The sequence below is a fragment of the Mandrillus leucophaeus genome, unplaced genomic scaffold (genome assembly GCF_000951045.1).
Source record: "Mandrillus leucophaeus isolate KB7577 unplaced genomic scaffold, Mleu.le_1.0 Scaffold239, whole genome shotgun sequence".
Classification (NCBI taxonomy): Eukaryota; Metazoa; Chordata; class Mammalia; order Primates; family Cercopithecidae; genus Mandrillus; species Mandrillus leucophaeus.
The window spans coordinates 4,038,141-4,066,086 of NW_012102465.1; the positions used below are offsets into that span (position 1 = coordinate 4,038,141).

A 27,946-nucleotide genomic window follows, 5' to 3' on the forward strand; every position below is an offset into this window, starting at 1 on the left:
TATATATATATATATATATGTATATACCTGCATGCATTCAAGTGTTTGTTTGAATTGGGCTATGATATAAATTGCATTTCTTACTATTAATTTCAGTGAAAATAACCAACAATTTTTGATATCTAATATACATGGTAATTTTTCCTAGTTGAAGAATGTATTCACTTATAAGAATTACATGTGCACAATTTCTGACTTACCCCTCTCTGGGTTTATTTTGTCTCATCTATGAAATAAGGATAATTAACATTTTTTACTTCAAAATATTGTTATAAGAAACAAAGAAATGGTAGACATCTTCTGATTGGTCCATCATTACCAGAACAGCTGGTTAATTTTTGACTTGCATTTATGGTTCATCTATCAGAAGATAAAAGGAATAAATAGAGAAATAACTGCTTTGGAATTAATTGTTCCAAAGAGAGAAAAAGTGATTGACGGCATGGAAGTTTATAGGAAATTTAAGAGAAAGGGTTGTTGTATCATATTAGAATGTAGAACCGTAGAAATTAGTATTATATAATTTAGAATTTGAAAAATCTAATTTAGCTAGAAAAAACATACTAAACATAGAAAAGAACTTTTCAAATTTTACTGTCAATGATCATTTGGAAACTACAGAAAATTTCTGAAAAATTTCTGGGAGACAGATTCAAAATAACTAAAAGTCCTGATGCAGAAATATCAAAGGACACAAAAAACTATAGATTAACAAGATAGATGTTAATCACAGGGATAAATGATTAAGTAGATGGCTTTCAATGACAGGTGAAAAAGTCAGGAACACTAGAGTATAGCATACATTCGCTAAGAATATGCCCACCTAATATAATCATATTCCTTTCCAATAGGTCATAGAAATGTCAGTTTCAGCATGAAATATTCCATATGCCATAATATTTTTTTAAAAAAAATCCTTTTGAGCCAAAAACATTTTATAGGATCAATTATGGCCCAATTAAGTATACTTAATGTTCGTTGAATAGTTCATATCTACAGACAATTTAGAGCGTACCGCAGACCTGGATTCAAATAGATGTCTTCTGACACCTGTGACCTAAGGCAAACTCAGTCTTGACTTTTAAATCTCTAAAACTAGATTAGTAGTTATTAATTCAATAGGTTATTGTGAAGATTCAATTGGTAAACACAACACACATAGAGAATCTAGTAAAGTTTCTGACAAAAGTTGGAATATAAATATATGGAAGTTGTGATTTTCAACGCAGTGTTCCAAGAGAAGCAAAGTGCTGATAAACACGCATCACATCTTGCATTGGGTGTTATGTTTTGGTTAACTAATATACTTCTGTCTTTTTAATATTAATTAAAATTAATTTATCTATGTTATGATGTGAATACACACATTCATTCACTCCTGAAAATTGAACAGGTGTTGAGTATTTAAAAATTTCCGTAAGAGATAATTTTTACCATCAGTTAAGTATCATTAGACTTTTAATCAAAATGGACATGATGTTATGGAAATCAAATAAAATTTATCCAGTGAACTCTTTAAGCTATTAGAAAAAAAGTTTAAGATAAGTTTATGATTGCAACCAATAATTTCTAGTATAGTTGGGGAAAAAAATTCTGTTTTAGAACTAGATATATTTAATACTAAACAATGATTTTTTTTTTTAATGTCTAGGTTTCTGTGTTACTTTTCAATTTATTTATTGAGTATATCTAATCATAAGATATTGTGTAATTTGCAAAGTTGTTGGAAAATCATATTAAATAACTTATTTTAAACATTGGTCTGTGGCTGTCACTGTCACACAGTGAGGAACATTTGATATATTTTAGTTTCCTAATCAATGTCACACATATCTAATTATTTTTCCTCAGCACTTACACACAAGACTGGCTGACTTTCAGATGTAACAACATAATACTTTTTTTTTTTTTTCAGACAGGGTCTCACTCTGTCACCCATGCTGGAGTGCAGTGGTACAACCATGGCTCACTAAAGCCTGTACTTCCTAAGTTCAGGCAGTTCTCCCACCTCAGCTTCTCAAGTAGCTGGGACTACAGGCATGTGCCACCACACCCAGCTAATTTTTTATTTTTATTTTTTTGCAGAGACAGTGTCTAACTATGTCACCCAGGCTGGTCTTGAACTACTGGCCTCAAGTGATCCTCCCTCCTTGGCGTCCCACAGTGCCAAGGTTACAGTCATGACTCACCACACCTGGCCTAAGTTAATACTTAAAAGTCATATTTAGTATTTAAAGTATGTGTAATAATCCAGAGTGTTCATTGTTCATAAAAGCAAATTATTTTTTATTTTTTAAGATAAATTTTGTATTTTTATCTGAGATATGCCTTTGATAACAAAGAAAATAATAAGTAGCTTATATTTAAAGCAATGGTCATCTGCCTTATCCCTCTCTATCCTCCTATTGGTCAGAAGCTGAAGGTTCTAATTTCTGTTTCTAATTGCTCTGATGGCCCCTCCCATAACTCCATATAACATAGAAAGATCTGTTTCTTTATTTACCAACTGTAGATAATACCTCATGATACCCTGATACAAAAGATGATGTAACATACACAGTCCCTCTCTTCAGTGTTTCATAGTTATATTATTTGGGGTTATTCTAGTGATTGCTTTTGCTATACATTAATATATGTATGCCTCTATTCCTAATTTTATCAATGTTTGAGAATTAGGTGACTGGCACTTTGCTGCTTTTCAGCCTAGGTGCCATCCCATAGTAGGTATCCTGACTTAAATCTCTGATAAAATTGTGACTGACTGGTAGGCATTGCTTTTGAGTGCATAAAGAGGAAGTTAACTGTGATTCCTGGGAGTGAAAATAAGGAAAGCTTTTTATTTATTTATTTATTTATTTATTTATTTATTTATTTTAGTGTAGAAGCAAATACCAACATGATCATATACTGCAGACTCTTAGAACACAACTATATTTTGCTTTTTCTTATAATGTTGCCTTAGTCTGACCCTAGAAGAGCATAAGCTCCATGCAGTCATAGGCTATATATCCCGTTTAGCATGTAACACCTTAATTTATATAAACAGGCTCTTGTTAAATATCTGCAAACTCAAACTAAACCATATTAATTTATAAAGTTTGTCTATTTTAGAAGATAGAATTTTATCATGATTTAGGATTAAGTGTACATTTTAAATCAGAAGAAAATGTTTTTAAGAGCTTAAGGTGGACACTAGGAGATTATATTTGTCAGAAATAGATCCAAAATGATTGCATCCTGTGGTAAGTCCTGCTCAGTGATGAGAAACTCTGCAGTTTATCTCATGATATTGTCATATATATTAAATGATAGCAGAACAGCATATCTGTACCTACATTCCTTTCATGATTTAAAAAAAAAATGTGTTTAGAAAATAATTTCTTCCCTTTTTATTTTTCTTACTTTAAAAAGGATCTTTTAAAACTCTGTAGTAATTTAGTTATATACAGACATACTAAATTAAAGTAGAAGTCATATGTCATTCTTATCCATAATCTCACTCAATATTAAATAAAGGTAATAAAACAAAAATAGTGGCAGATTTCAGATTTTCCCTTTAATATTCATTGCTTGATTTATCTCACCTAATCATGTTGCCTTGACTTATTTTATCCAATGGCACAGCTCTACCCTTGTCCAGAGCATCTGCCATCTCTTACCTCTTTTCCTCTCTCCTAACTAGTTTTTCTCCTTCCTTTGTTCTCCATATAGTATCTTCCAAACAACAATACAGTCATCTTTTGAGCGTAGTTCAGATTATATCATATTTACTCAAAATCCACCAATGGCTTCCCAAATCAGAATAAATGCCAAAGATCTTATAATCCAAAATTCTACTTCATCTTCTCATATACACCCTGACCTCTTTATTGTTTCCTCCCTCTGCTACACTCTTTGAGTGATACTAGCCTTCTTGGTATTTCTTCAAAGCACTGATCAGACTTCTGCCCCACATCTTTTGCACATGCTGTTCTTTCGGCTTGTATTACTTTTACCCCAGCTCTCTGGCTGGCTAGCTCTCTCGTTTCTTTCAGGCATCTAATCTCTTGTCTTCTTACTAAAAGAAAATTCCTATTTACCATCCCCCTGCTCCTCAGAGCTCCCAGGACAGAATCAATATCTATTCTAAAATTGCAACTCTATATCCTGAATAAGGATTTATTTGATGTATGTAAAGCCCAAAGTACTTTCAGGACCTCGTAACTTTGAAAGGTAAATCATTAAACTAGAGAGTACTGACCACAGTACGAATGAAATATTCTTAATCTTTTCCACTGTTACAACATACAGTGAGCATCCAATTAATAGGCAGTTATAATATATGACCCTAAGAATAAACATATTTGGACTGTTAATGAACTACTAGCTCACCAATTATTCCAAAGAAAAGATCATTTGTTGATTCCTGTTAGTCAGGTATTGAAAGTACCATTATGCCTGGTCCTGCATTAAAAACTGGGGATAACAACATGAAATCAACATGGTCCTTGCCCTTAGAGAGTTTATAATCTGATGAGATACAGACAGGTAAAGTCCATTGCTAGAAATAAAAACAGTACTGTGAGCACAGCATGGAGATACATCTGATCTTGTTATGAAGAGAGATCAGGGAAGCTTCCTTATGAAAGTGATACATAAACTGAATTTTAAAAGTATAAATAATAAGAAACTAGGTGAACCACAGGACATAAAGAGATTATGTGTTTCACAACTCGGGTTCAGCGTATGTAAACATGTAGAAGCAAAGAGCAAATAGGAAATGCTGGTGGAATTTCAAGCAACTCAGTAGAACAAGAGCATAGGGAGGAGGATTGTTGACAGATGACAGCTTACCTGTATCAAGCTGGTAATAATAATATTACATATTATTTTGTATTTCACCATAATGCCATGAAATAGAGACTGTTCATATTCTCATTTTACAGATGAGGAAACCAAGACACAGAGAGAGGTTCAGCCACTTGTTCAAAGTCACACATGCTTAGCAGTCTTCTTATGAAGCCATGATCTTAATCACTGCCCTATAGGTAGGCTGGTTAATTCTGCAAAGAACTTTGTATTGGCCTTTTTGTATCTCCAGAACCAAAGAGTACCTGGAATATTTTAAGTGGTTTAGTGTTTTACAAATGATGTATGGCACTAAGAATAAGTGGTGAGATTGAAATCTTCCTCCAGGCTAAGTATGAGAATTAAGAGAATGTAAATTCCTACAAAAAAATCAAACAAATGAACAAACAAAAAAAAAACTGATAAAATTTTTCATCTTAAGTGCATTTTTGTATTTCATCTAAAATGCAACTCTGAACAGTATACAAAGGCCTATATAGATATATTAGCCAGTGCCAGCTCTGTTTTTTTCAATACCTTTGTTTCACTTATGCTGATATAAGATCTGGATTCTGCAAAAAAAAAAATATATATATATATATATACACACACACACACACACACACACATATACACATACACACACACACACACACACACATATATATATTTAAGTAACTCAATCACTGATGACCTCTAAGTTCAGTCAAAAGTGCCTAAATGCAAATATGTTAAGATTAGACATCCAGTGGTCTGGCACCATTCTCTGTTCAACTTCCAAGTATATGTGGAGTGATAAAGAAAAAACTTTGAAACAAACAAACCAAAAAATAAGAAGTCAATTTTATAATTATAGCTTTCCAACTTTAAAGTCATCTCTAATTGGTAACCTCATATGCCTTACTTTTAATGAAATCATATTGTTTAGGTATATATAATTCAGACATAAATAACTACACTTTTATTTCAGTTATTTTATGTCAAATGTCCTTAAGGTTTACAAAATTTTTGGGGGGTGTGAAATAAGTCTAGAGTCTCATTTCATTATCAATGCATATAGAGATTATCTAATCTAATATACTGAGCCATTGGCATTTGATATCATTTAAGCATGTAGTATAATTAAAACATGTCTGTGTATCATCAAATACCTGCTTTTCATCAGCAGCACACAGGAATTTTGTTCATGGATAAAATACAGAGATTATGTGTTGGAAAGGTTTTCGATAGAGAAGCGTAATGTATTTTAATGTATTTTGTATTGCATTGTGATAAAACCAAAGCATATTTTGTTTTCATATGATGGGGGAAAATTATTATTTAAATGGAAACAAAAAGAGAGGCTAATGCTACTGAGCACTTGCTATTTTTCTGACACTCTTACATACACTCTGTCTCCAGTTTGCCTCCTGGATGCTAGTCTAGAGAATCATTAATCATTAATATTGTTATAAACAAATCCCTCCTGCTGTGGATTCTGGGGCATACTAGGTGGAGCAGCCAATGTAGGAAGCAATTTGTAAATCAATGCCTATCATTCAGAGTATACAGGTTGAGAATGCCTAATCCACAATGCTTGGGCTAGAGTGTTTCCGATTTCACATTTTTTTGTATATTGGAATATTTGCATTTATACTTACCAGTTGAGCACCCCTAATCTGAAAATCCCAAATCTAAAATGTTCCAATGAGCATTTCCTTTGAACATGAACTTTGAATGTCATGTTGGTGCTCAAAAATTTCAGATTTTGGATCATTTTGGATTTTGCGTTTTGAATTAGGGATGCTCAATCTGCATTTTATTTTTACCATTGACTTGGGGTTCATATTTAAACCATATCTCCAGATGGACAGTCATATGGCTTCTCATTGTATGAAGATGTACCCCATTCTCCACTACCATATAGTCTACATTTAGGTGAGACCTCAAATGTGCCTTCCTGATGTATTGTCAGTTTTACTGAACCATATGTGTGTGTGTGTGTGTGTGTGTGTGTGTGTGTGTGTGTGTATATATGAATATTGAATAAACTTAGTAATTGTCTTCTTACAAGTGAAGAAAATAAAGTATATAACAGTAATTGTTAGAAGGCACAGCAAGATTCAAATGGTATTAAGGTAATAATAACACAAGAAATTTGAGGATAGTCAAATTTTTACTTTTGTTGGGGAACTAAAAATCCTACTAATAGAGTTTGTTCCACAAAACCTAGAAAAGAAAGAAATTAGTTTTATTATTAAATAAGCACATCTAGAATGCAATGCACATTGCAGGTGGTCTATGAAAGACACTACAAAGACTAGACAGAATCACACAGATTTATACAATAGGGTAAAAAAGGAGTTATTAAATTTTATTTTATCTTCTTAATCGACCAATTGATGTGCCTTGTCTCTGGTATACCTCAAGTAAGAACCTTCAGTTATTGTCAGAAGTATGTGTTTACAGGTTCAAGGGTCAGAAGGCTGGTGACCTTGCACTAGAAAATCAAAAGGTATGCTGATTATGTTTTCTAAGGGAAATTCTAAAGGAGGGGAGTAGGTTTGTTGCTTCCCTCCCCTTTAGTATACAAAGAAACTTCATTGTTTTACATTTACACTTTAACCAGCAAACAATGCACTCTAAGATGCATAAGGGAGATGTATGCTTAAAAGAAGACAAGTTAGAGCTCTTTCTGCAGCAGGAAATTTGATCCCTAATCCAAAACCACAAATCGAGTGAGTTAGACTGAACCAAATAGGAGAGTTAGTGAGGAAAGCTGAACTGTATTTAGACTGTGGTTCCAAACAGTCTTAAGCTTAAGCTAACCCTAAAACTGGATATTACTCCCTAAATTCCAAACCTGAGTTTTGGGACCTTTCTGATTCAGAGAACAATTGATCTATCCTGTTGGGAAAAGAGACAAAAGAGCAAGAAAAAGAGGATCATTCAATGAAACTAATATTTTCCAGATTTTATTGGGCCACAACAATCATCTCTGAGACAATCTCTCTTGAGGGAAAGAATAGACAGAGCATGACAAAGAGAAAGAATGGTGGTTTGGGAGCAACCTAATTAGAACAGGGGTTTTTTAAACTTTTTGTGCACTCCAATGAAGCTTATGGTTCCCTTATTAGAATAATATTTTTAAGTGCTTAAAATAAAATAAAGCACATAGGCTTAGAGGGGAAATCAATAATATTTAAAGACAGTTATTATAATATATAAAAACTAAAATTAAAAATACACATTTTTTATGTGAGGATATATATGCTTCTTACCTAATGCAGTAAATTAGAACTTCTAGTGAGAGGTCTCATAACTACTATAATTTTCAATAGTGATGAGCATATACAACATTTTGAGGTGTCTGAAACAATTACAATGCAGTATAAAAAATCTATAATTTCTACTGGTGGCAAAGTCCCAGTTAACTTTTACTATTCATGTGCTTTGTTACCTACATTTGTAATTAAGAGAAATGCTGAAATTCAGTTAGAAAAAAAAATTCAGTTAAGTCTAGAGAAAATATAGACATTTTTCTTCTTCATCCAAATTTCTGGAACAAGGAGAAGAGCTCCTGAAATATAAGGGAAGGAAGATGGGCCACATTCTCTTTTTTAGAAGTCTGAGGTGGAATAAGAGCCAATGGTACTAGTAGTCTTATTTCACCCCAGGCTTCTAGAAGATAAAGAGTTAAACAAAAATAGAGAACCACATCCATCTTGACCTTCAACAGCCAGGCAGTGACCTCAATCACTGAGAAACAGTAGAATTGACGTTATGGCTTCCTCTTCTTTGGGATGGAGTACTCTGCTCTTGATCCTTAGATAAAAATTAAGAGAAGAAAATAAAAGCCATGAGTTTCTCCTAGAGAGTGACAATGCTCAATGCAGGATCACTTAAATGTTTTCCTACCTCTATCAAGGGAGCAGTTTGGCAAACTACTAAGAAAGTTTCTCCTGCTATTACTTCTAAGCTTTGTATCCTCCTGAGATTGATGAGGATAGTTCATTTTCCTAAGGCCTTATAAAAGCCTCATTATATTGCCAGCAGAAGATTCTGGAGTAGATCAGGGCAGTTCCCTAATTCATTTTACCTAAACCCACACTATATACCAGATCTAACAGACACTTACTGTTTCAGTTCAAGTTTATATTTCCCTCTGTCCTAAGGCTACTCACTCAGTAAAGACTGAAGCTGGAATTTAAATCTAAACCTTTTTTTTCTCTCTCTCTCTTTTTCGAGATGGAGTCTCACTCTGTTGCCCAGGTTGGAGTGCAATGGCACAATCTTGGCTCACTGCAACCCCTGCCTCCTGGGTTCAAGTGATTCTCCTGTCTCAGCCTCCCGAGTATCTAGGATTATAGGCACCTGTTCCCATGCCTGACTAAGTTTTTTATTTTTTTTTTATTTTTAGTAGAGATGGAATTTTGCCATGTTGACCAGGCTGATCTCAAGCTCCTGACCTCAAGTGATCCACCTGACTCTGCCTAGAGTGCTAGGATTATGGGAATGAGCCACCGTGCCCAGCCTAAACCTAAACCTGATTCCAATGTGCTGTTTTATGTTGTGTTCTACCACGCTATCCTAAATGGAAGGATTTTTTAAGTCTATGAGTTTTATACTCCATGTATTTAGTCAATAGCAAGATATTAATAACTTATATTTTGTCATTTTTCCTAATACAGCGTATATTTATTGGAAGCCTATTATAAAAACAACAACTATGCTAGGCTCCAGAGGTACAAATAGTATGCAGAGAAGACATGGAAACTTTGATCTGATAGATCTTATAGACTAGAGATAGATATAGACATTAATCAAATAGCCATACAAAATAAATACAAAATTACAAACTGTATTTACTCTCCTAAAAGTAATTGATGAAATACTATATAATGGGGGCTTCTGAAAAAGTCTGGAAATTAGAGAAAACATTCCCAAGAAAGCAACATTTTTGAGGTGATTTGGTAGAAGTTAACAAATTATTAAAGAGTGTTTTTCCCTTTGAAGTCATTTAAACTATTAGTTGCTTTAAGCAATTTCTTTAAATAGTAAAAGGTTTTCATCATTAAAAAGCAGTAAGACATCAACTATGTGATAAAAAGGTATTTTAGTTTCAAAAAGTGCCAATAATTCAAATATTTTAAGAAATTATCTTCCCATACAGTTTCCTCCAAAGTTAGCTATTTCCAGGAACTTGAGGATAGTGACAACAGCATGTGACTACTAATGGGTACTGAAATTATTTTGGGAGTGGAGGAAATGTTCTAAAATTAGAAAATGGTGTTAGTTTTAAAACTCATGAATATGCTAAAAAGCGTTCAACTGTATACTTTAAAACAGTGAATTTTATGTATGTAAGTTATATTTCAATTTTTAAAATTGGGGTACAAAATGAGTCACATAGCATCATACATTAACTGTCTATGCCCTCCAAAACTGTTACTAGTAGTAGAATTTGTATGTGGTAACATGGAAGATCTATTCAAGGATATAGCTATTCATAGGACTTTGGCATAGAATGACTCTTTCTCTAAGATCACACTCTCTGATGTAGAAAACAGCTCACAGAGCACTGAGGGATGAAGGTAATGGCTCCCTAGCCAGGAAAATCTAATGAATGAATCCAGGCAATCAGTGAGATGACAGATGTAGAAGCTTATATCCTACTAAGTTGAATTATTGAGTCATTAAAATGGTTTATAAGCCACTGATTACCACACTGATGTGGATTTTTTTTTTTTTTTTTTTTTAGTATTAAAAAGAAGTGAAATTTAAACAAAGTCAATTCACATGTAATGGAGCATTGTTGAAGGCTTATCATTTAAGGCAGATAAACAAAATGAAGTACCTATTGTTATAGGGGAGACATAAAAAGAAGCATGAAGGGAATGGCTGGATAGTTAGATATTTTCACTAAGATCAAATTTTTGAACAAAAGAAGAAACAAACAATAGTATTTTAATTTTAAAGTCAATATTGGTACTAATAGCTTTCTGAATTCAAATTCATCTCACAGAGCTTAAGGGTTAGGAAAGCTTTCTCTTAAAAAATGCTCCATAGGAGATATAGCTTTCAAATATATTCTATACTAGATTTATGATTTGTGACATTCAATCAGGCTATATCAATGCATAAGTAATTTACTAGAAATATACTAGCAGTTTTGTAAGGTACAGCAGTTCTTTCAAACTGAAAGAGTCACAGACCACATCTAGTAAATTATTGATTTAATATATCACATTGCTCTTTTGTGACCTGCAAGAAGTCATCACTTTTAAAAGTACCTAACTTGCTTTCTGTGAATAATTTATACATTATATAATAATTTTCATTATAGAGTATATTTGATAATAAATTATACATTAAACAAGTGAAGAGTCAGATATGAAATTGCAAGTAGCTTAAGGCTATGTAGCCTGTATTACAGGCTCTCTAAGATACCTGCACATTCAAGTAGCATTTCTCCCACAAACATGTTTTGAAATTTCTTCTAATTCACTCAGTGATACATTTCTTCTCCTCCTCCTCCTCCTCCTCCTCCTTCTTCTTCTTCTGTCTTGCTCCTTCATCCCACATACATACACCTGCTCAAAGTGGTATTTTCAGTGGATGATTAGAAACCTTAAAACCTGGTTGTGGTGTGATGGTCTGATTTCTCCAGAAGTATTACATCTATCTACTGTATCAATGCATACATAATTCAGGTGTATAACAAGAATATATGTAAGATAATTGGATCATGGACACATTTTACTCATACAAATCAAATTAAACAAATTAAGCCAAAAGAGAATTTTTTTTAAATTAAACAAATAGAAGAATAGAGAACAAGAAAAATAAGAAATTACACTGTGTGGATAAAACTTCACTCACTAAATGAGCATATTCCTTAGACTGATAAGATATTAGCCTGTGTATTCATCTGTTTGCATTACTATAGAGGAGTACCTGATACTGGGTAATTTATGAAGAAAAGAGGTTTAATTGGATCACGTTCTGCAGGCTTTACAGGAAGTGTTGTCTGCCATGCTTCTAGTGAGGGTCTCAGAAGGCTTCCAATCATGGTGGAAGGTGAAGGGGGATTAGACACATCACATGGCAAGAGAGGAAGCAAAAGAGAGAGGGGGAAGGTGCCACACATTTTTAAACCACCATATCTTGGGGGAGCTTACTCACTATTGCAAGGATAGCACCAAGCCATTCATGAGGGATCTGCCCCCATGACCCAAACACCTCCTACCTGGCCCCACCTCCAATATTGAGGATTACATTCCAACATGAAATTTGAAGTGGACAAACATCCAAACACTATCATTCTGTCCCTGGCCCCTCATGACTTATATCCTTCTCACATTGAAAAATGCAATCATCCCCTGCCAATAGTGATCAAAATTCTTAAATCATTCCAGCATGAAGTCCAAAGTCATAAGTTCCATCTGAGACTCATGTCCTTCCACCTATGAGCCAATAAAATCAAAACAAGTTATTTACTCTCAAGATACATAGTAATGCAGGTATTGGGTAAATATTCCCATTTCAAAAGTGATAAATTGGCCCAAAGAAAAGGTCAATAGTCTCCACACAAGTCTGAAACCCAACAGAGCAATCACTAAATCTTAAAGTTCCAAAATAATCTTCTTTCACACCATGTCCCACATTCTTGTGTGAGGGGTGGATTCCCAAGGCCTTGGGCAGCCCTGCCTCTATGGCTTTGCAGTGTGCAGCCCATGTGGCTGCTCTCAAAGGTTGGAGTTGAGTGCTTGCCGCTTTTCCAGGCAGAGGTGCAAGCTGCTAGTGCCTCTGCCATTATAGAGTCTGGAGGGTGGTGGCCTGCTTCCCACAACTCCATGAGGTAGTGCCTTGGTGGGGACTTTGTGTGGGTTCTACAATCCCACATTTCCCTTTGGCATTGCACTAGTAGAGTTTCTCTGTGGGGCTCCAAACCTATAGCAGACTTCTGCCTAGGCACCCAGGATTTTCTATACATTCTCTGACATCTAGGTAGAAGTTGGCAAGCATCCTTCACACTTGCATTATGAGCATCTGCAGACCTAACACCATGGGAAAACTGCCAAGGATTGTGGCTTCCACTTTATAGAGCTGTGGCCTGAGCTGTACCTGGACCCCTTTGAGCCAAGGCTGAAACCAGAGTGGCTGGAATGCAGGGAGCAGCCTCCCAAGGCAGGCAGCAGGGCCATGGACCTGGTACAGGAAACCATTCTTTTTTTCTAAGCCTCTGGGCCTGTGATGATAGGGGCTGCCTCAAAGATCTCTGAAATGCCTTCAAAGCCTCTTCCCCGTTGTCTTGGATATTAGCTCTTGGCTCCCTTTTACTCATTCTAATTTCTCCAGCAAGTCATTGCTCCACAAGCTTGTATCCCACTTGTATCCCGTCCTGAAAATGCTTTTTTTCTTCCCTGCCACATGGCTAGGCTGTGAATTTTTCCAACTTTTACACTCTACTTCCCTTCTAAATATAAGCTCCAACTTTAAGTCATTTCTTTGCTCCTGTAGCTAATTATAGTAATGTAGGCTGTTTTCTTCTCCATCACTTTGAAAGTCGTGAATCTCTGGCCCGCGACACCCCACCCGGGCCTCACTCAGCCACGCTGATGTGTCCCAGCTTGCCTTTGTTATAGTTTGTACCCGTGGTTGGTGGTTCCCTAGCTCTTGTACTGAACACAAGAAGGAGGATATCCTGTACGTTGAAGGGTGAGGGGGGTGAAGACGAATTTTATTAAGCAACAGAACAGTGCTCAGTGGAGAGGGGATGCAGGAGGTGGTCCCCCAATCTCACAGTCAGGCTGTTCTCTCCTCTTTGCATAGCTGTCTGGGACTTTTTATGGCCTCAAAATAGGGGAGGGGCAGGCTGTAGGTACTATTGGAAAAGGCAGCATTCAATTGGTTAAAAGACATTTTTTAGAAAGAATCAATTAGGAAAGGGCAGGTGAACAGCAACAGAAGTTCTCACTCTGGGTCCCAGGTTTCATCCAGGACCAACAGTCTGGTCTTTCAGTCTTCAAGCTGATTTTGCTCGAAGGTGGGGTTTCACCAGGGACCCATTCCTGTCTTCCTAGGCATTTGGCTGCCTCCTGCCACTCTCAGTAGGTTGTTAGAAGTAGCCAGGCCACCTGTTGAATGGTTTGCTGCTTAGAAATTTCTTCTGCCAGATACCCAAAGATATCACTCTTAACTTTAAGTTTGTACAGATCTCTAGGACATGTACGAGGACATGAACACAATGCAGCCAGATTCTTTGCTAGAGAATAATACAGGTGACCTTTGCTCCAATTCCCCCTGACTTCCTCATTTCCATCTGAGACCTCATCAACTTAGACTTCACTCTGCATATTTCTATAAGCATTTTTGTCACAACCATTTAAGTAGTCTCTAAGAAGCTCCAAATTTTTTCTTATCTTTCTATCTTCTGAGGTCTCCAACCTCCAACCTCTACCCATTACCCGTTTCTAAAGCCATTTCTACATTTCCATATATCTTTATAGTAGCACCCCACTCCTTGTGTATTAGTTCGTTTTCACGCTGCTGATAAAGACGTACCCAAGACTGGGCAATTTACAAAGGAAAGAGGTTGATTGGACTTATGGTTCCACATGACTGGGGAGGCCTCACAATCATGGTGGAAGGTAAGGAGGAACAAGTCACATTTTACGTGGATGGCTACAGGTAAATGGAGAGAGAGAGAGAGCTGGTGCAGGGGAATGTCTCTTTTTGAAATCATCAGATCTCGTGAGACTTATTCCCTATCACGAGAACAGCACAGGAAAGTCTTGACCCCATGATTCAGTTACCTCCCACCAGGTTCTTTTTATACCATGTGGGAATTCAGGATGAGATTTGGGTGGGGACACAGCCAAACCATGTCACCTTGATATGAATTTTTCTAGTCAAATTTTGCTATCAATTTGTTAGTCTGTTTGTATTACTATAAAGGAATATTCAAGACTAGGTTATTTATGAAGAAAAGAGATTTAATTAGCTCATGGATTTTCAGGATGTACAAGCAGCGTGGTTTCACCATCTGCTTCTGGTGAGGGACTCAGAAAGCTTGCAATCATGGTGGAAGGCAAAAGGGGAGCAGGCATGTTACATGGCAAGATAGGAAGTGAGAGAGAGAACGAGGAGGTGCCATATACCTTTAAACAACCCGATCTAAGGAGAACTCACTCACTATTGCTAGGACAGCACCAAGACATTCATGAGGGATTTGTCCCCATGACCCAAAGACTTCTTATCAGACCCCACCTCCAACATTGGGGGTTACATTTCAATACGAGATTTGGGGGGGCACCAACATTCAAACTATATCAGCATGGATTTGCTACTATGGGTTTGGTGTTCCCTCAATAAAAACCAGAATCCATATAGCAGTCATATTATAAACATTTTACCATTGGATACATTTCTAATGTTTAGATACATATCTTTCATATAGTATTGCCCCCAAATGTAAAGCACAGTAATCAAGCAAAGAACAAGCAAAAATGTCAATTGCAGAAAGAAAAAAAAATAGGCTTATATGTATTTATTGAAAGAGGATGTATCTAGATTCTGTACTAAATTTAAGTGATTTTTTCTGGGATCATTTCCACCAAACAAAATGTTTGTGTTATATGCTGACTGTGGAACACTATTTTATAGTAGCCTGGTCTTGCAGGTATAGTTCATTTAATCACCCAAAGACATTTATGGAGAACTTACTATGTACAAACCCTGTCCTGAGAAGAGAAGAGAAGAGAAGAGAAACATGATAAGACTTATGTTTTAGAAAAAGTGCTACCAGTGGTATGAACTTGTGGTGATGAGTGGAGCTGAGAGTCAAAGAGCACATGCAGAAATTGATGGGAGTCTGGACTGTGACAGTTACAGAGGCAGAGAAGCTAGAGAAGCTGATAAATCACATAAGGTTATGAGCAACAAATTGATTCTTTGTTGGACCCCAAGAGTCAGGGAGAGCAAATCTAGAATAATGGCATTTTATAAGTAGGCTAAGTTTGACATTTTCAATCTTTAAGTTGTTGGGCTCTATAGGTATACATAAAACACAGTTCTCTGGTGTGTCAAAATTACAATTAATTGTTATCAATTACATAAACATTAAAATTATTACCAAAAGAAAACACATTTTAGAATCATCACTTTGGCCTTTTGTCAAGTATGTTCTTAAGGAGGCAGGTTCTGTAAGATATTACATGTAAAAAAGTTTTCCATGATCAAATAAGTTTGTGAGAAAGAGCATGATATTCCCTAAACCTTACTAAAGTCTCAAGTCCTTCACTCATGTGTTTCCCACACTTACTTAATCATAGAACCATATCTTCTTAAATTCAAATGTTCTACAAACATACTATTAAAAATATAGATTTAGGCTGGGCACAATGGCTCACGCCTATAATCCCAGCACTTTAGGAGGCCAAGATGGATGCATCACCTGAAATCAGGAGTTCAAGACCAGCCTGGTCAACATGGTAAAACGCCATCTCTACTAATAATACAAAAATTAGCTGGGCATAGTGGTGCATGGCTGTAATCCCAGCTACTCTGTAGGCTGAGGTAGGAAAATCTCTTGAACCTGGGAGGTGGGGGTTGCAGCTAGCCGAGATGGTGCCATTACACTCCATCCTGGGAAACAAAAGCAAAACTTGGTCTCAAAAAATAAAAATAAAAATAAATTTAAAAATAAAAATATGGATTTATTAACTACATAAGTTATAATCAGGAACAGGTGGGTTCTTATGTTTAATGAATTACAAGGAATATAGGCTGTTTAGAGAAACAACAGCCAATTTGACTAAAGGTCCACAGGTATATGTGGCATATGTCAAATAGCAAAAATAAGAATAGAATCCAAAGGTCTGACTTGCTTTTATCTTCAGCCGAGTAAGAGCCAGAAAGATAAAAGCTGCCCTTTTCTCAATTAGCCAATAAGATGACATTAAAACAGGAAGTAAGAATATAAAAAGCTTCTGGAGACCAATATTAGGAGAATCTGTGAAATTGGCCTGACTTAATTATTATTCCATTTATATTTTATGAATATTAGGTTAGTGAAAAAGTAATTGCAGTTTTTGCCATTAAAAGTAATGCCCAAAACCACAATTACTTTTGCATCAACCTAATATAAAACAGATTACAATAGATGTGTATCTCAGAGAATAGTTAATTTTCCCTTATTTATAATAATAACACACTGCATAATTATTATCACTCACTATAATATTCTGTTATTGACTATAAATTAGGCCACGCTATAGGCACTCATCAGAATAAACAGAAAATTATGGTTACAAGTACAAATAACAGAATCTAGCATAATACTACCATGTGATTAAATTTTAACCTTATAATATATTTGTAATTTAAAAGAACCTTCATATTTCTAAATATGATTTTTAATAAAAGCTGTCCTAAATGTCAATTATACAAAATAAAATATATAAAACAAATTCTGGCTGTCAGACACATGTTAATATAGGATGGCACAATGTTCATGACTAAGTCACAGAACTGAACTTGAGTTAGAAGTTTCCATTTCTATTCATACTTTCCAAATATAAAAATAAGAGTTTAATAGTTTTTGTCATGTTCATTCAAAGTATTATAATTTTAATTCTGGAGCACTTTAAAATCAGAAAGAAAATTAACATGAGACATACTGCCCATTCTTGAATGATTCTCTCATCAGTAGCATTATCAGTTGAATAAAGTTATCAGTACTGAAATAAGAATAACACCTGACTGCTCTAATCTCAAACAATAATGAGTGATGAGAGGGATGCATCTTTGGTTATTATAATCACTGTCAATTTCTTGCGTTTTTCTAGAGAATTCTAATTTTAGTGTGTTTCATTCTAAGTATTTATTACCTTTTTATAGGACGTTAAGGAAAAAAGACAGAATATTCATTAGTCACTCAACTCAATACAACATCCTTTTTGTGTTGTGTGTGTGTGTGTGGTTTTTTTTTAAATATACTGTATTGCTATTTTAAAACTTTGACCAATAATTAATCACAAGTTTTTACTTTTTCAAACTGTCATAACTCTTCTGGAGGTACCTAATTCATCACTGCATGCAGTGCACTTTAAAAGGAAAATCAGACATTAACTTCAATAAAGTCCCAGTATAAAGGCTACACCTATCTATTTCTAATCTCCTTTTTTCAAGTCACAGAGGTAAACCACTACTGATATCTAATGGAAATCACTGCACTTTTGTTCTTGATCTTATTTCTAGGTCAATGATCCTGATTTTCCTTGTGTAATGATTCCTTCCTCCCTATTAAATCGACAAAGAACATTCATTCAACTTTGCATCTCCAAACTACTTTATACGTTTCCCTCCCATTTATATTCATAATTCTGGTTACTTTTGTATTTGTTTATATACCATTTATTCTTCATCCAACTGTAATCTAGCCTCCCCTACTTGCCCCCACCCCACTCTAGTTCAGTAGTTGGCAAACTTCTTCTGTAAAGGACTAGATACTATTTTGGGCTTTGCTGGCCACATATATCTTTGTTGAATATTCTTCTGTAGTTTTTGTTTTGTTTGTAACTCTTTAAAAATGTAAATAACCTTTCTTGGTCCACAGTCTGGATTTGGCCTCCTTGCTATAACTTGCAGCGAGCTGCTCTAATTGAAACTACTCTACTAATAGCACCAGAAAAACTCCTTTTGGTGTTTGAGGGGAGTAATAAATTATACTCTGTCCTTCCTGCAAAACTTCAAAGGGAATCAAACTATCAGCTTTAATACTGGTAAAATATGAGGGGCAGTGACAGCGGGCTTCCTACTAGCTGTCTGCAACAGGCACAGCCCTACCCTCAGAAGGCACCCTAAAAAACCTACAGTGTAGAAGAGCACACCAGACAGTGTGCTCTGCAGGAAGGATGGCTCCTAATCTGAAGAAAGGTACTCAAAGGGTGAAGGAGGAGGGTCAGCTGGCAAGGTGTTTAAAAAGAAAAAAAAATCCCTCTTCATGCAAACTATAGACCTGGGGCAGAAAAACTCCAGTCTTACACTCCACATTGCCAAGTCAACCCAGACTTCAGACTTCTTTTTCATTTATTAATCACTTTGCAACATTTACCTCTTTGAACACTTGCTTTTCACTGAAACTCTTCTCCCTTGGCCCCCAGGAGAGCAACTTCTCTGGAGTCAGCCACTCTTCATCTGATTTCAAACCTTTGGTGTTTCCCAGAACCTCCTCTTTGCCCATCTTTTCTCATTCTGCATACTTTTCAGAGTGATCTTATTCACTTAAAGAATATCAGTTACCATCCATATGCTTTCTATATTAAATCTCCATTTAGCTCAGGTCTCTCTTGAGTTCTAGAACTATGAATCCTAATGCATCCCCCATCTTGTGAATAACCCCCATCTACAGTTTATCAGAAACATTAATTTCACCCTCATCTTTTCTTTTTTTTTCTCTTTTTTTTAACATACCACCTTGGGCCTGAGGTAGCCAATAAGTCTGCCTCAAGGCACCATCAACAACTCCTCTGATTTCAAGGTAAAATATATATACAGATAAAGGTTGATGAGAAAGTAGAATACTTAGATGAGTGGGTGAATGTGTTTGTACAGCCATTCATGTCTCACACATAGTGTTGAATCTGAGTAGAATTTCAAAGCCTGTCAGCAAGTAATACAATTTCCCACTTGCATATTTAATTTATCATTATTATAAAAAAGATGATCAATTTCACACTCTTATCACAAATGAAAGCTAGGCCACCATTATTATATTTCTAGATAACACCATTACAACATTGTTATATTACATACTTTGTTTCTGAGAACAGGAAATTTGAATACTTATAAAGTTTTGTTTATACACTTTTTTATTTTTTAAATATTTAACACTAGAAGATCTTATTAAAAGTTGCAAATAAATTATACACCTTAAATTCTAGTAGCCATATATTTTTATATGAAGGGTATGAATTTTTTTAAACTTTTTTCTAAAAATGATATTTTCACCATTTTTTCCTAGCACCCTGTGGAAGTCGTTCAACAGGTTCAGAAGGCACTGTTCTATCACCAAACTATCCAAAAAATTACAGTGTGGGACATAATTGTGTTTATTCTATAGCAGTTCCAAAGGAGTTTGGTAAGTAAGATTCGACTCATTATGTAGTATTTCATCCAGACATGCTTTATTTTTCACTACATGCTATTCAAAATTTTTAAATGAAAATACCTACTATCCATAAAGTATTTTACTTTGCAATTCTTTTTAGATGGTGGTTTTGTAATAATACAATTTTGAGGTCATCTTACTCAATCTGAATTTACAGTCAAGTACACAGGTGAACAACAATACAAAAATGAAAACAGGATTGTTTTTAATTTTTAAAAATGAGTATATCAGTAACCTTGCAAGTGCCTTCGTATTGGAATTTTATAAAATGGGAAATTGCCAGAGCATAAAGCCAAGGCTGCTCTGTAAAATATGTATTAAGTCAAATATTGAACTATTACAATAGTAATAAAAGTATTTACAAAACAATCATATCAATTTTATAGTTTATTAACACATTTCCAGAAAGAAGAGCTTTTGGTTTTAAGCATCTAGTTTCAGGGACAGCAATAAATACAAAAAGACAGCAAAGGACATTTCAGCTCATCTTGTCAACCTGACAATCTATTCTGCATCGGCACTAAGAAGACAATGTGTCCTTTGCTGCCTTCACATCTTTCTGATCACACGTCTTAGAAGTCACTTATCTGGCTTCTAAAGGTTTTGGTTCTGAGATCCAGCTGGATCTAACCCAGATTAAGCTCTGTTCATGGATGGATAGGCAAGGGAAATTTAGAGAGCAGTAAAGTTCATAGACTTCTACAATTTAGATTTACAGCATTGTGTTACATAGTAAAGGATTTGTTATAGCTATAAGGAATGTCTGGGTCTGAATGACTCAGTATTTCAGCAGAAGGACATGGATTTTATCATTAGAGATAGTTGCATAACATCTTGACTTAACATTTCTGCTGCTGAGATATAAAATAAGCTGATGCTTCCAGTCCAATTTCTTATAACCAGATACCTATATATCCTCCTTTTCATCCTTCTGAAACAAGTCCAATATCTTCAACTTACTTGAGAGCACTGTCATCAGAAATGAAGTACTAAACTTTTTATTTTAACTTTTAAATAGAGTGATGATGCCAGCATTAGCAAAGTGTATGTTTTTGTACTCTACAAAGTATTTCTTTCCCCTAGCGTATCGATCGGTTGAATCAAAGGTGAGCTCTTTGATAGTGAAGAGAATGACAGTTTAGAAAGAAAAATATCATTCCCTTAATTGTGTTTATTTTTTGCCTTTTGAGTCCTTCCTTTGCTAGAGAGTTTTATGCTCCTCAGATGCAAAAAAATGTTACATGGTTGCTGACAGAATCCTAACAATTATTATCCAGAAAACTTCATGGCTCTCTGAGTCCTCTTTGGAAGCCATTATTTATCCTATTATTCTTGGGATGCCATGTGGCCAAAGGAATGAGAAAGAGGAAAATTAGCCATTTAGTGTCCTGACAAATAGACATGCTGGTCACCTTGGAGATGTATTACTGTAGCCTATGTATGCTCAAAAAGAGAAAGAAAAAGTACTAATTGAAATAAAAGTAAATTAACAGATTCCTAAAGAATGAAATCTATATTTTTGTAGGGTTAATATAAGTTGAATTTAATCCTCTTAATATTAAAAAAACTGCTATGTTGAGCCAATAATAGTTGGTTTTTAAAACTATTTTTTAAATGAATCTTCTTGTTTTGTGTGGACAAAACAAAGTGTACTTTGATTTATTAGTAAAAAACTAATTTTATTTTACAAATGTTGCATCATTCTTCATTTTAAGTTACATATATATTTAAGCACCTGTATTCTAATTTCAGCCTTGTCACATGTTAGCTATCTGCCTTTGAACAAGTTACATAATCTCTTTGAGACTGCCTCTTTATATATAAATTTGGTATCATTTTGTTTATAGATTAGAGATGTGAGCAGTAAATGTGAGAGATACATACACATGTAAAGTATGTCTAACATACTTCATGCTTAATATCATTGGGTTAACAAATGCCAGCTTTCAAGTCAGATTTCTGGGTTAAGGCTCAACTTAACTTACTTGCTATTTTCATTGGACAAGTCACATTGTCAGCCTGAACCTTACACATCTCTAAAGTAGCAATGGTAAATACACCTTATATGGTTATTTTATAATAATTTGATGTATATGAGTGATTGGCATAATAACATACTAAGTCATATGGATACACAAGTACACATATACACCTTCTTTATGTTCACATTCATATAAAACATCCCCTGTCCCCTCTTCCACCCCCGAAAAAGGTTAAATTAAATGACCTACATTATTGGATTGAACTAAGGTCTTAAAAATAGCATTTTTAAAATAAAACAACTATTTGTGTTATTTAGTTAAAGCATGAAAACAAATATTTTGGATTTTATATCCCAGTGGCTATTCAATCATCTGATAATCCCCTACACTTTTCTGGGAGTAGGATAGTGGAAGTAAATAAATACTGACTGTTGACTTCTTCCTATTACCTTCCTTTACCTCTTTGATGAGAGATGGTCAAGCAGTAGTTACTGGATCTCTACAAGTCAGATTTCTATTTTGCTTCTGCTTCCTCTCATTCTCACTTTGCCATAATTTTTTTTTTCTGTTGCCACATTGAGCTATATTTATTACTTTTCAGTATTACTTCATCACATATCACTTCCCACATTTTTTTCTTTTACTGTCATTTATCTCAAATTATAATAATTCCTTCGTCTATATCTTTTATATGCAGATGCTCTTAGAACATGACTCTTACATCATTTAGCACAGGGGTTCCTAACCCCTGGGCCATGGACTGGTACTGGTCCTTGGCCTGTTAGGAACTGGCCCGCACAGCAGGAAGTGAGTGGCAGGTGAGCTATCATTACTGCCTGAGCTCCACCTCCTGTCAGATAAGCTGTGGCATTCGATTCCCATAGGACTGCAAACCCTGTTGTGAACTGTGCATGTGAGGGATCTAGGTTGTGCACTGCTTATCAGAACCTAACTAATGCCTGATGATCTGAAGTGGATCACTGAAACCATCCCATGGAAAGATTGTCTTTCACAAAACCTGTCCCTCATGCCAAAAAGGTTGGGAACCACTGATTTAGCACAATGTCTGTCAAATACACTCAGTGAATTGATTGGATTGCATTTTACATAGGGGTTAAGGCTCTAACATCCTTATGTAAAAAGAAAATAACATATAACCAACATTACACATGAAAATAAATTAAATCACCCACGAAAGATCATCTACATGACTTTACATATGACTATTGTCTCTGAAATAGTCTAACAGAACATTTTTAGTCCTTCAAGTTAAGAAGAGATAACAGATTTTTTCAGGTAATTCCAGATGAGCTACTTGTGTTTCTTACAGGCCATGTGATACCAAATTACTTTTTTTTTTTTTTTTTTTTGCCTGGTGTAGAATTAAATGCATATAAGTTATTTTTGCCATTACTTTTAATGGCAAAAACCACAATTACTTTTACACCAACCTAATAAATATGTGCATATTACTCCGCTTTACTGGTTGATTGAGTAAATACTCTTTGTCAGTCAATTGCCATCTTTTAGTTTTTATAAATAAGACAAATGTCAATTCATAATGTTTTCATGAGCATCACTGAATTTCATTTGAATTCAGGTATTGGGGTCAGATTTTGGCAATATTCATCCTGTAGGATTCTACTTGTTTTATTATTCTTAGAAAAATAACAGTTATGGATCAATTGGATATCATTTATTAATATTTTACTCCCCTCATTCTACATATAAGACTAATTACATTTGGCTTTTTGGATTTAAAAAATCCTACTTATCTATCAATAAAATATATTTAATTTTTCTTCATTTTTCAATGTTTAATCACCAGTTGCTTTTTCTTGTGGTTTAGTTGCTTAAGACTTTATGAATTATATTTAAGTGTCAGAAACATGGAAGACCAATTTTATTTTACTTTTCATTTGGTATAGATAACATGCTTTAGAATGTAAGAGAACTGTTAACATTGTCAGAGGGAAATTTTTTTGTTAATATGTATTATACTTATACCTAGAGTATAAGGGTTCAAATAAGGTTTCAGGGAGGGAGGAATTAGTAAAATTGGGGAATAAATGTGTGGATTTCTATCTCAACAATCCTGGCTGAGAAGAAACATAAATATATAGGATGACAGTCAAAGTAGTGTTAAATCGGCAGGTAATGTTTGGTTTTGTTTATTTTCTCTTACTCCAGCAGACACTGGGGTATTTAATTTAAAGCCCAAAGAGAAAAACACAGTAGAGAAGACAAAGCTGAAGATATGAGGTGTATCAATTGGTTTAAAAAAAAAAAAAAAAAAACCTTCAGGCAATTGGAGGAGATGAAATTTTAAAAACAGAGGGAAGACCTCCTTATAATTCAGAAGAAATAATTTGCAATTAGCAACATGATATCTGGATTACTTTCACATGAAATATTGAAATAGTCACATGAAATATTGTTGGAATTATCATTCCTAACTATTCTCCCACCTCCATCTCTCTTCAATCATCCTCTTCTTACTTTCTCGGAATTATGTGTAACAGAGGACATATTCGTGTCCTAAGGCTACTATAACAAAGTACCACAGGCTTAGTGGCTTAATTTTATTCTCTCTCAGTTCCAGAGGCTGGATGCCTAAAATCAATGTGTCAGTAATGCCACACTTCCTCTGTCGGCTCTAGAGAAGCATTCTTCTTTGCTTCTTCCTAGTTTCTGGTGACTCCCAGCAAGTCTTGAGGTTCCTGGGCTTATAACTGACTTACTCCAATCTCTGACTCCCTCTTTATAAGACCGTTTCTCCTGTCTGTCTGTTTCTGTGTGTCTCTCTGTTTTCTCTTGTTCTTACAATGACACCACTTATTGGATTTAGGGCCCACTCTACTCTAATATGATATCATCTCATCTTGATCCTTAACTAATTACATCTGCAAAAACCCTGTTTCTAGGTATGGTGACATTCTGGACATCTTGGTGAACATAAATTTTGGAGAACACTATTCAATCCACTATAAAGGGCAAACTATGTATCTATATCTATACACACACACATATATATAATTTTATGTAGAAAATCTTAATATAAGTTGCTGTATAAAGCATGCATCAACTGTGTGGACTGCAAACTGACATTCAGATTTGTTGAAAACATCCTGAGGATATCCAGTATAATCGATGGTGACTTAATTTTGTGTTCAGCATTCCAGATAGCTCTACCTCCTAGAAGACACACCCTAAAGGCATGTTTATTAGTGTACAGAGCTTATTCTTTCCCAAGACTAGTTTTCACACTTGGTATGTTCAAAATGGGCATAAAAACCTTACATCTGCCCCAGTAATCTACCTTCTCACCTATCTTTTATTATTGGCACAGTCTCTTGGTTGTATACGTTTCAAATTTATGAATCCCTATATCATCCGAAGTAGTTGTCAATTTAGTCTACTATGTGCAAATGGTATACAGAGTTACCAAACCCTTTTGCATATTGCTGTAGGAGAGGCTTTTTAAAAAAGTAGCTGCCACTACCTTGAACTTTTTTTCTACTTAAATGTATTTTGTTTGTTTCTTATTCACCACCACTATCTTTCCTATTTCTCATTGAAGTATTTTTCTTCCAGTTAACCTAGAAACATCTTTCCTTAGGATATTACTCACATTATAAGATTATAATTTTTAAAAATATATAATTTTATTATAGTATTATGTTAAAAACAGTGATAAGTAGCAACGATTTCATCAATTCTTATTATATTCACTAAATGTATTTTATTTTGGGCTGATAGACTTGGGTAATTACATAATGGTTAATAAGTGTGATTTGTTTTTGCAATATCACATCTTTTACATTTCTGCATGAATTATTAACCTATAAAAGGTAATCTGAGAATTTAAGTCTTCTTGTAATTTAGAAGAAAAAAGTAAAACAATGGATTGAAAATAAGATGCATACATACTATCTCTAAATGTATACATATATGTTTTTCCGTTGGACATCTGAACTTTTAAACACCTACTAATGTAGTTTTGACTTGCATATGAAAAATTAAGTAACTATTCTCATCTTTTATGTTAAAAATAATGGCAGTTCATTTTGTGTATATTTTTCCTTAAAATTCACACATATATTTGACCATTTGCTCTTTGATCTTATGTCTGTGAGTTTTTTTTTAACTATTCAGCAACACAGTCTATGTTGTGGTTACCTCTCTTTATGCTTAATTCAATCATTTATTGCCACTAATTTTCTCCATATTTGCTTAATTCAATCATTTATTGCCACTAATTTTCTCCATATTTTAGTGAAAGATTATTTTTAGTTTACCTTTGTTTGCTCGTTCAATCAGTAAATCAGTTTATTGGCATTTTATTTTTCCCAGTATGACATTTTCTGTAATGAATGAATACTTAAGAAGATCAATAAAGGCTTTTATGTATTTTTTACTTAAAGTATATGACACTTCACTTTTTAACAGTACAATTGCATCAAAACCAACTATTACTCTTTTCTAAATACTGAATTTATCTAACAATGACAAATATTCACAATATATGTGTTTATTCAAAAGTTGTGTTTACTATTTGTCATTATTTTTGAGATTTGGAGCAATTGAAAAGAAAAGGGAACTTTTTTTTTTGAGATGGTGTCTCCCTCTGCTGCCCCATGGTACCATCTCGGCTCACTGCAACCTCCACCTCCTGAGTTCAAGTGATTCTCCTGCCTCAGCCTCCCAAGTGGCTGGGATTACAGGAGCTCGCCACCACATCAGGCTAATTTTTGTATTTTTAGTAGAGATGACGTTTCACCATGTTGGCCAGGCTGATCTCAAACTCCTGACCTCAGTTATCTACCCACCTGGGACTCCCAACATGCTGGGAGTCACCGCGCCCATCCCTGGTTTGGATTTCAAGACTGATATCACATAAGCACAAGGAAGTATGAAAAGCCATGTTACTCACAAAATGAGACTTTCTAGGGAGAGCAAGGCAAACTGCCAAACAGTTTCAAAATGCATGAGACAGCAGAGAAAGGAGATTGACTGTGGAGTTTTATTGTGATTATGGAGTAGCTGTGGGGTGAGAGTTTCTGTGTGCAGGTGAATGCTTGCATGATTTAAACTTACCACTGGTGGCAAAGAGGCAGCACTTACGTGACCTAATCAGCTTGCCCAGATATGAGGCAGAGGGGAAGGGGGAGTGGCGGGGCTTGTAAGTTGTCAATAGTTAAGCATTAAAAATGATTTCACATGTTTTAATATAAGTTGTAATTTATATGTATATCGTATATCATATATGTCATATATATCTGTTGTTATTATATTATCTTTCCATTTTAAGCAAAATTATTTCCTTTCAACTTGCAAGAATCTCACTATAATATGCTCTAGAATGTGATTAGCTGAATTTTCAAAATAACTGTCAAATGATCTATTAGATTCATATGATGGTTATCTATTCACATTCATTGTGTATAAGCGTCAATGTTGATGTTTCATATTTCTGTTGTTGTAAGGCAGTTATAGAAAATAAGTTATGCTTAATAATTCAGAATAAAGCTGAAAACTATGGTGCAGGAACACAAAGCTAGACGTTTTACAACAATTTATTTAAACAGTGGTTATGATGTTTCAACATATTCATACTTTTCTCATTTATGGTTGCTTTTAGTTTTTGCTTCATTTTACCAATATGATAAGTTCCGCAGTTGTCCTGTTAGGCTATTTAATACCAGGTGGCATAAAGCTGCCGAAGATTATTTTGACATGAGGTTCAAAGTCATAAAGTCAATGATGGTAACAATTGTAAACTGATTGAAGAGAAGATTGAGCAGTTACTGTGGAATAGTGGGAAACAAGGTGAACTGGGGATCCAAAGGTCTGGATTGTAGCCATTTACCTCTAATTGGCCGTGTGACTTTGAACAAATTACTTAAGCTTTCTGGTCCTCATTTTCTTGATGTATAATATAAAACCTTTCGTCCCCAAGGTACTTCCTCATTTAAAAAATAGG

At 34.8% G+C, this 27,946-nt stretch overlaps 1 protein-coding gene across 3 annotated transcripts in view; it reads left to right on the forward strand.

Moving 5' to 3' along the window:
* The window catches only part of CSMD3 (CUB and Sushi multiple domains 3), a 1,277,440-nt gene that overhangs the window by 1,015,928 nt on the left and 233,566 nt on the right, over window positions 1-27,946 (forward strand). For all 3 annotated transcript variants that reach the window (XM_011982326.1, XM_011982327.1, XM_011982328.1), the window contains one exon: window positions 19,835-19,951. In XM_011982326.1, coding sequence (XP_011837716.1) covers window positions 19,835-19,951 — 117 coding nt within the window. The remainder of the gene's footprint in view (window positions 1-19,834; window positions 19,952-27,946) is intronic.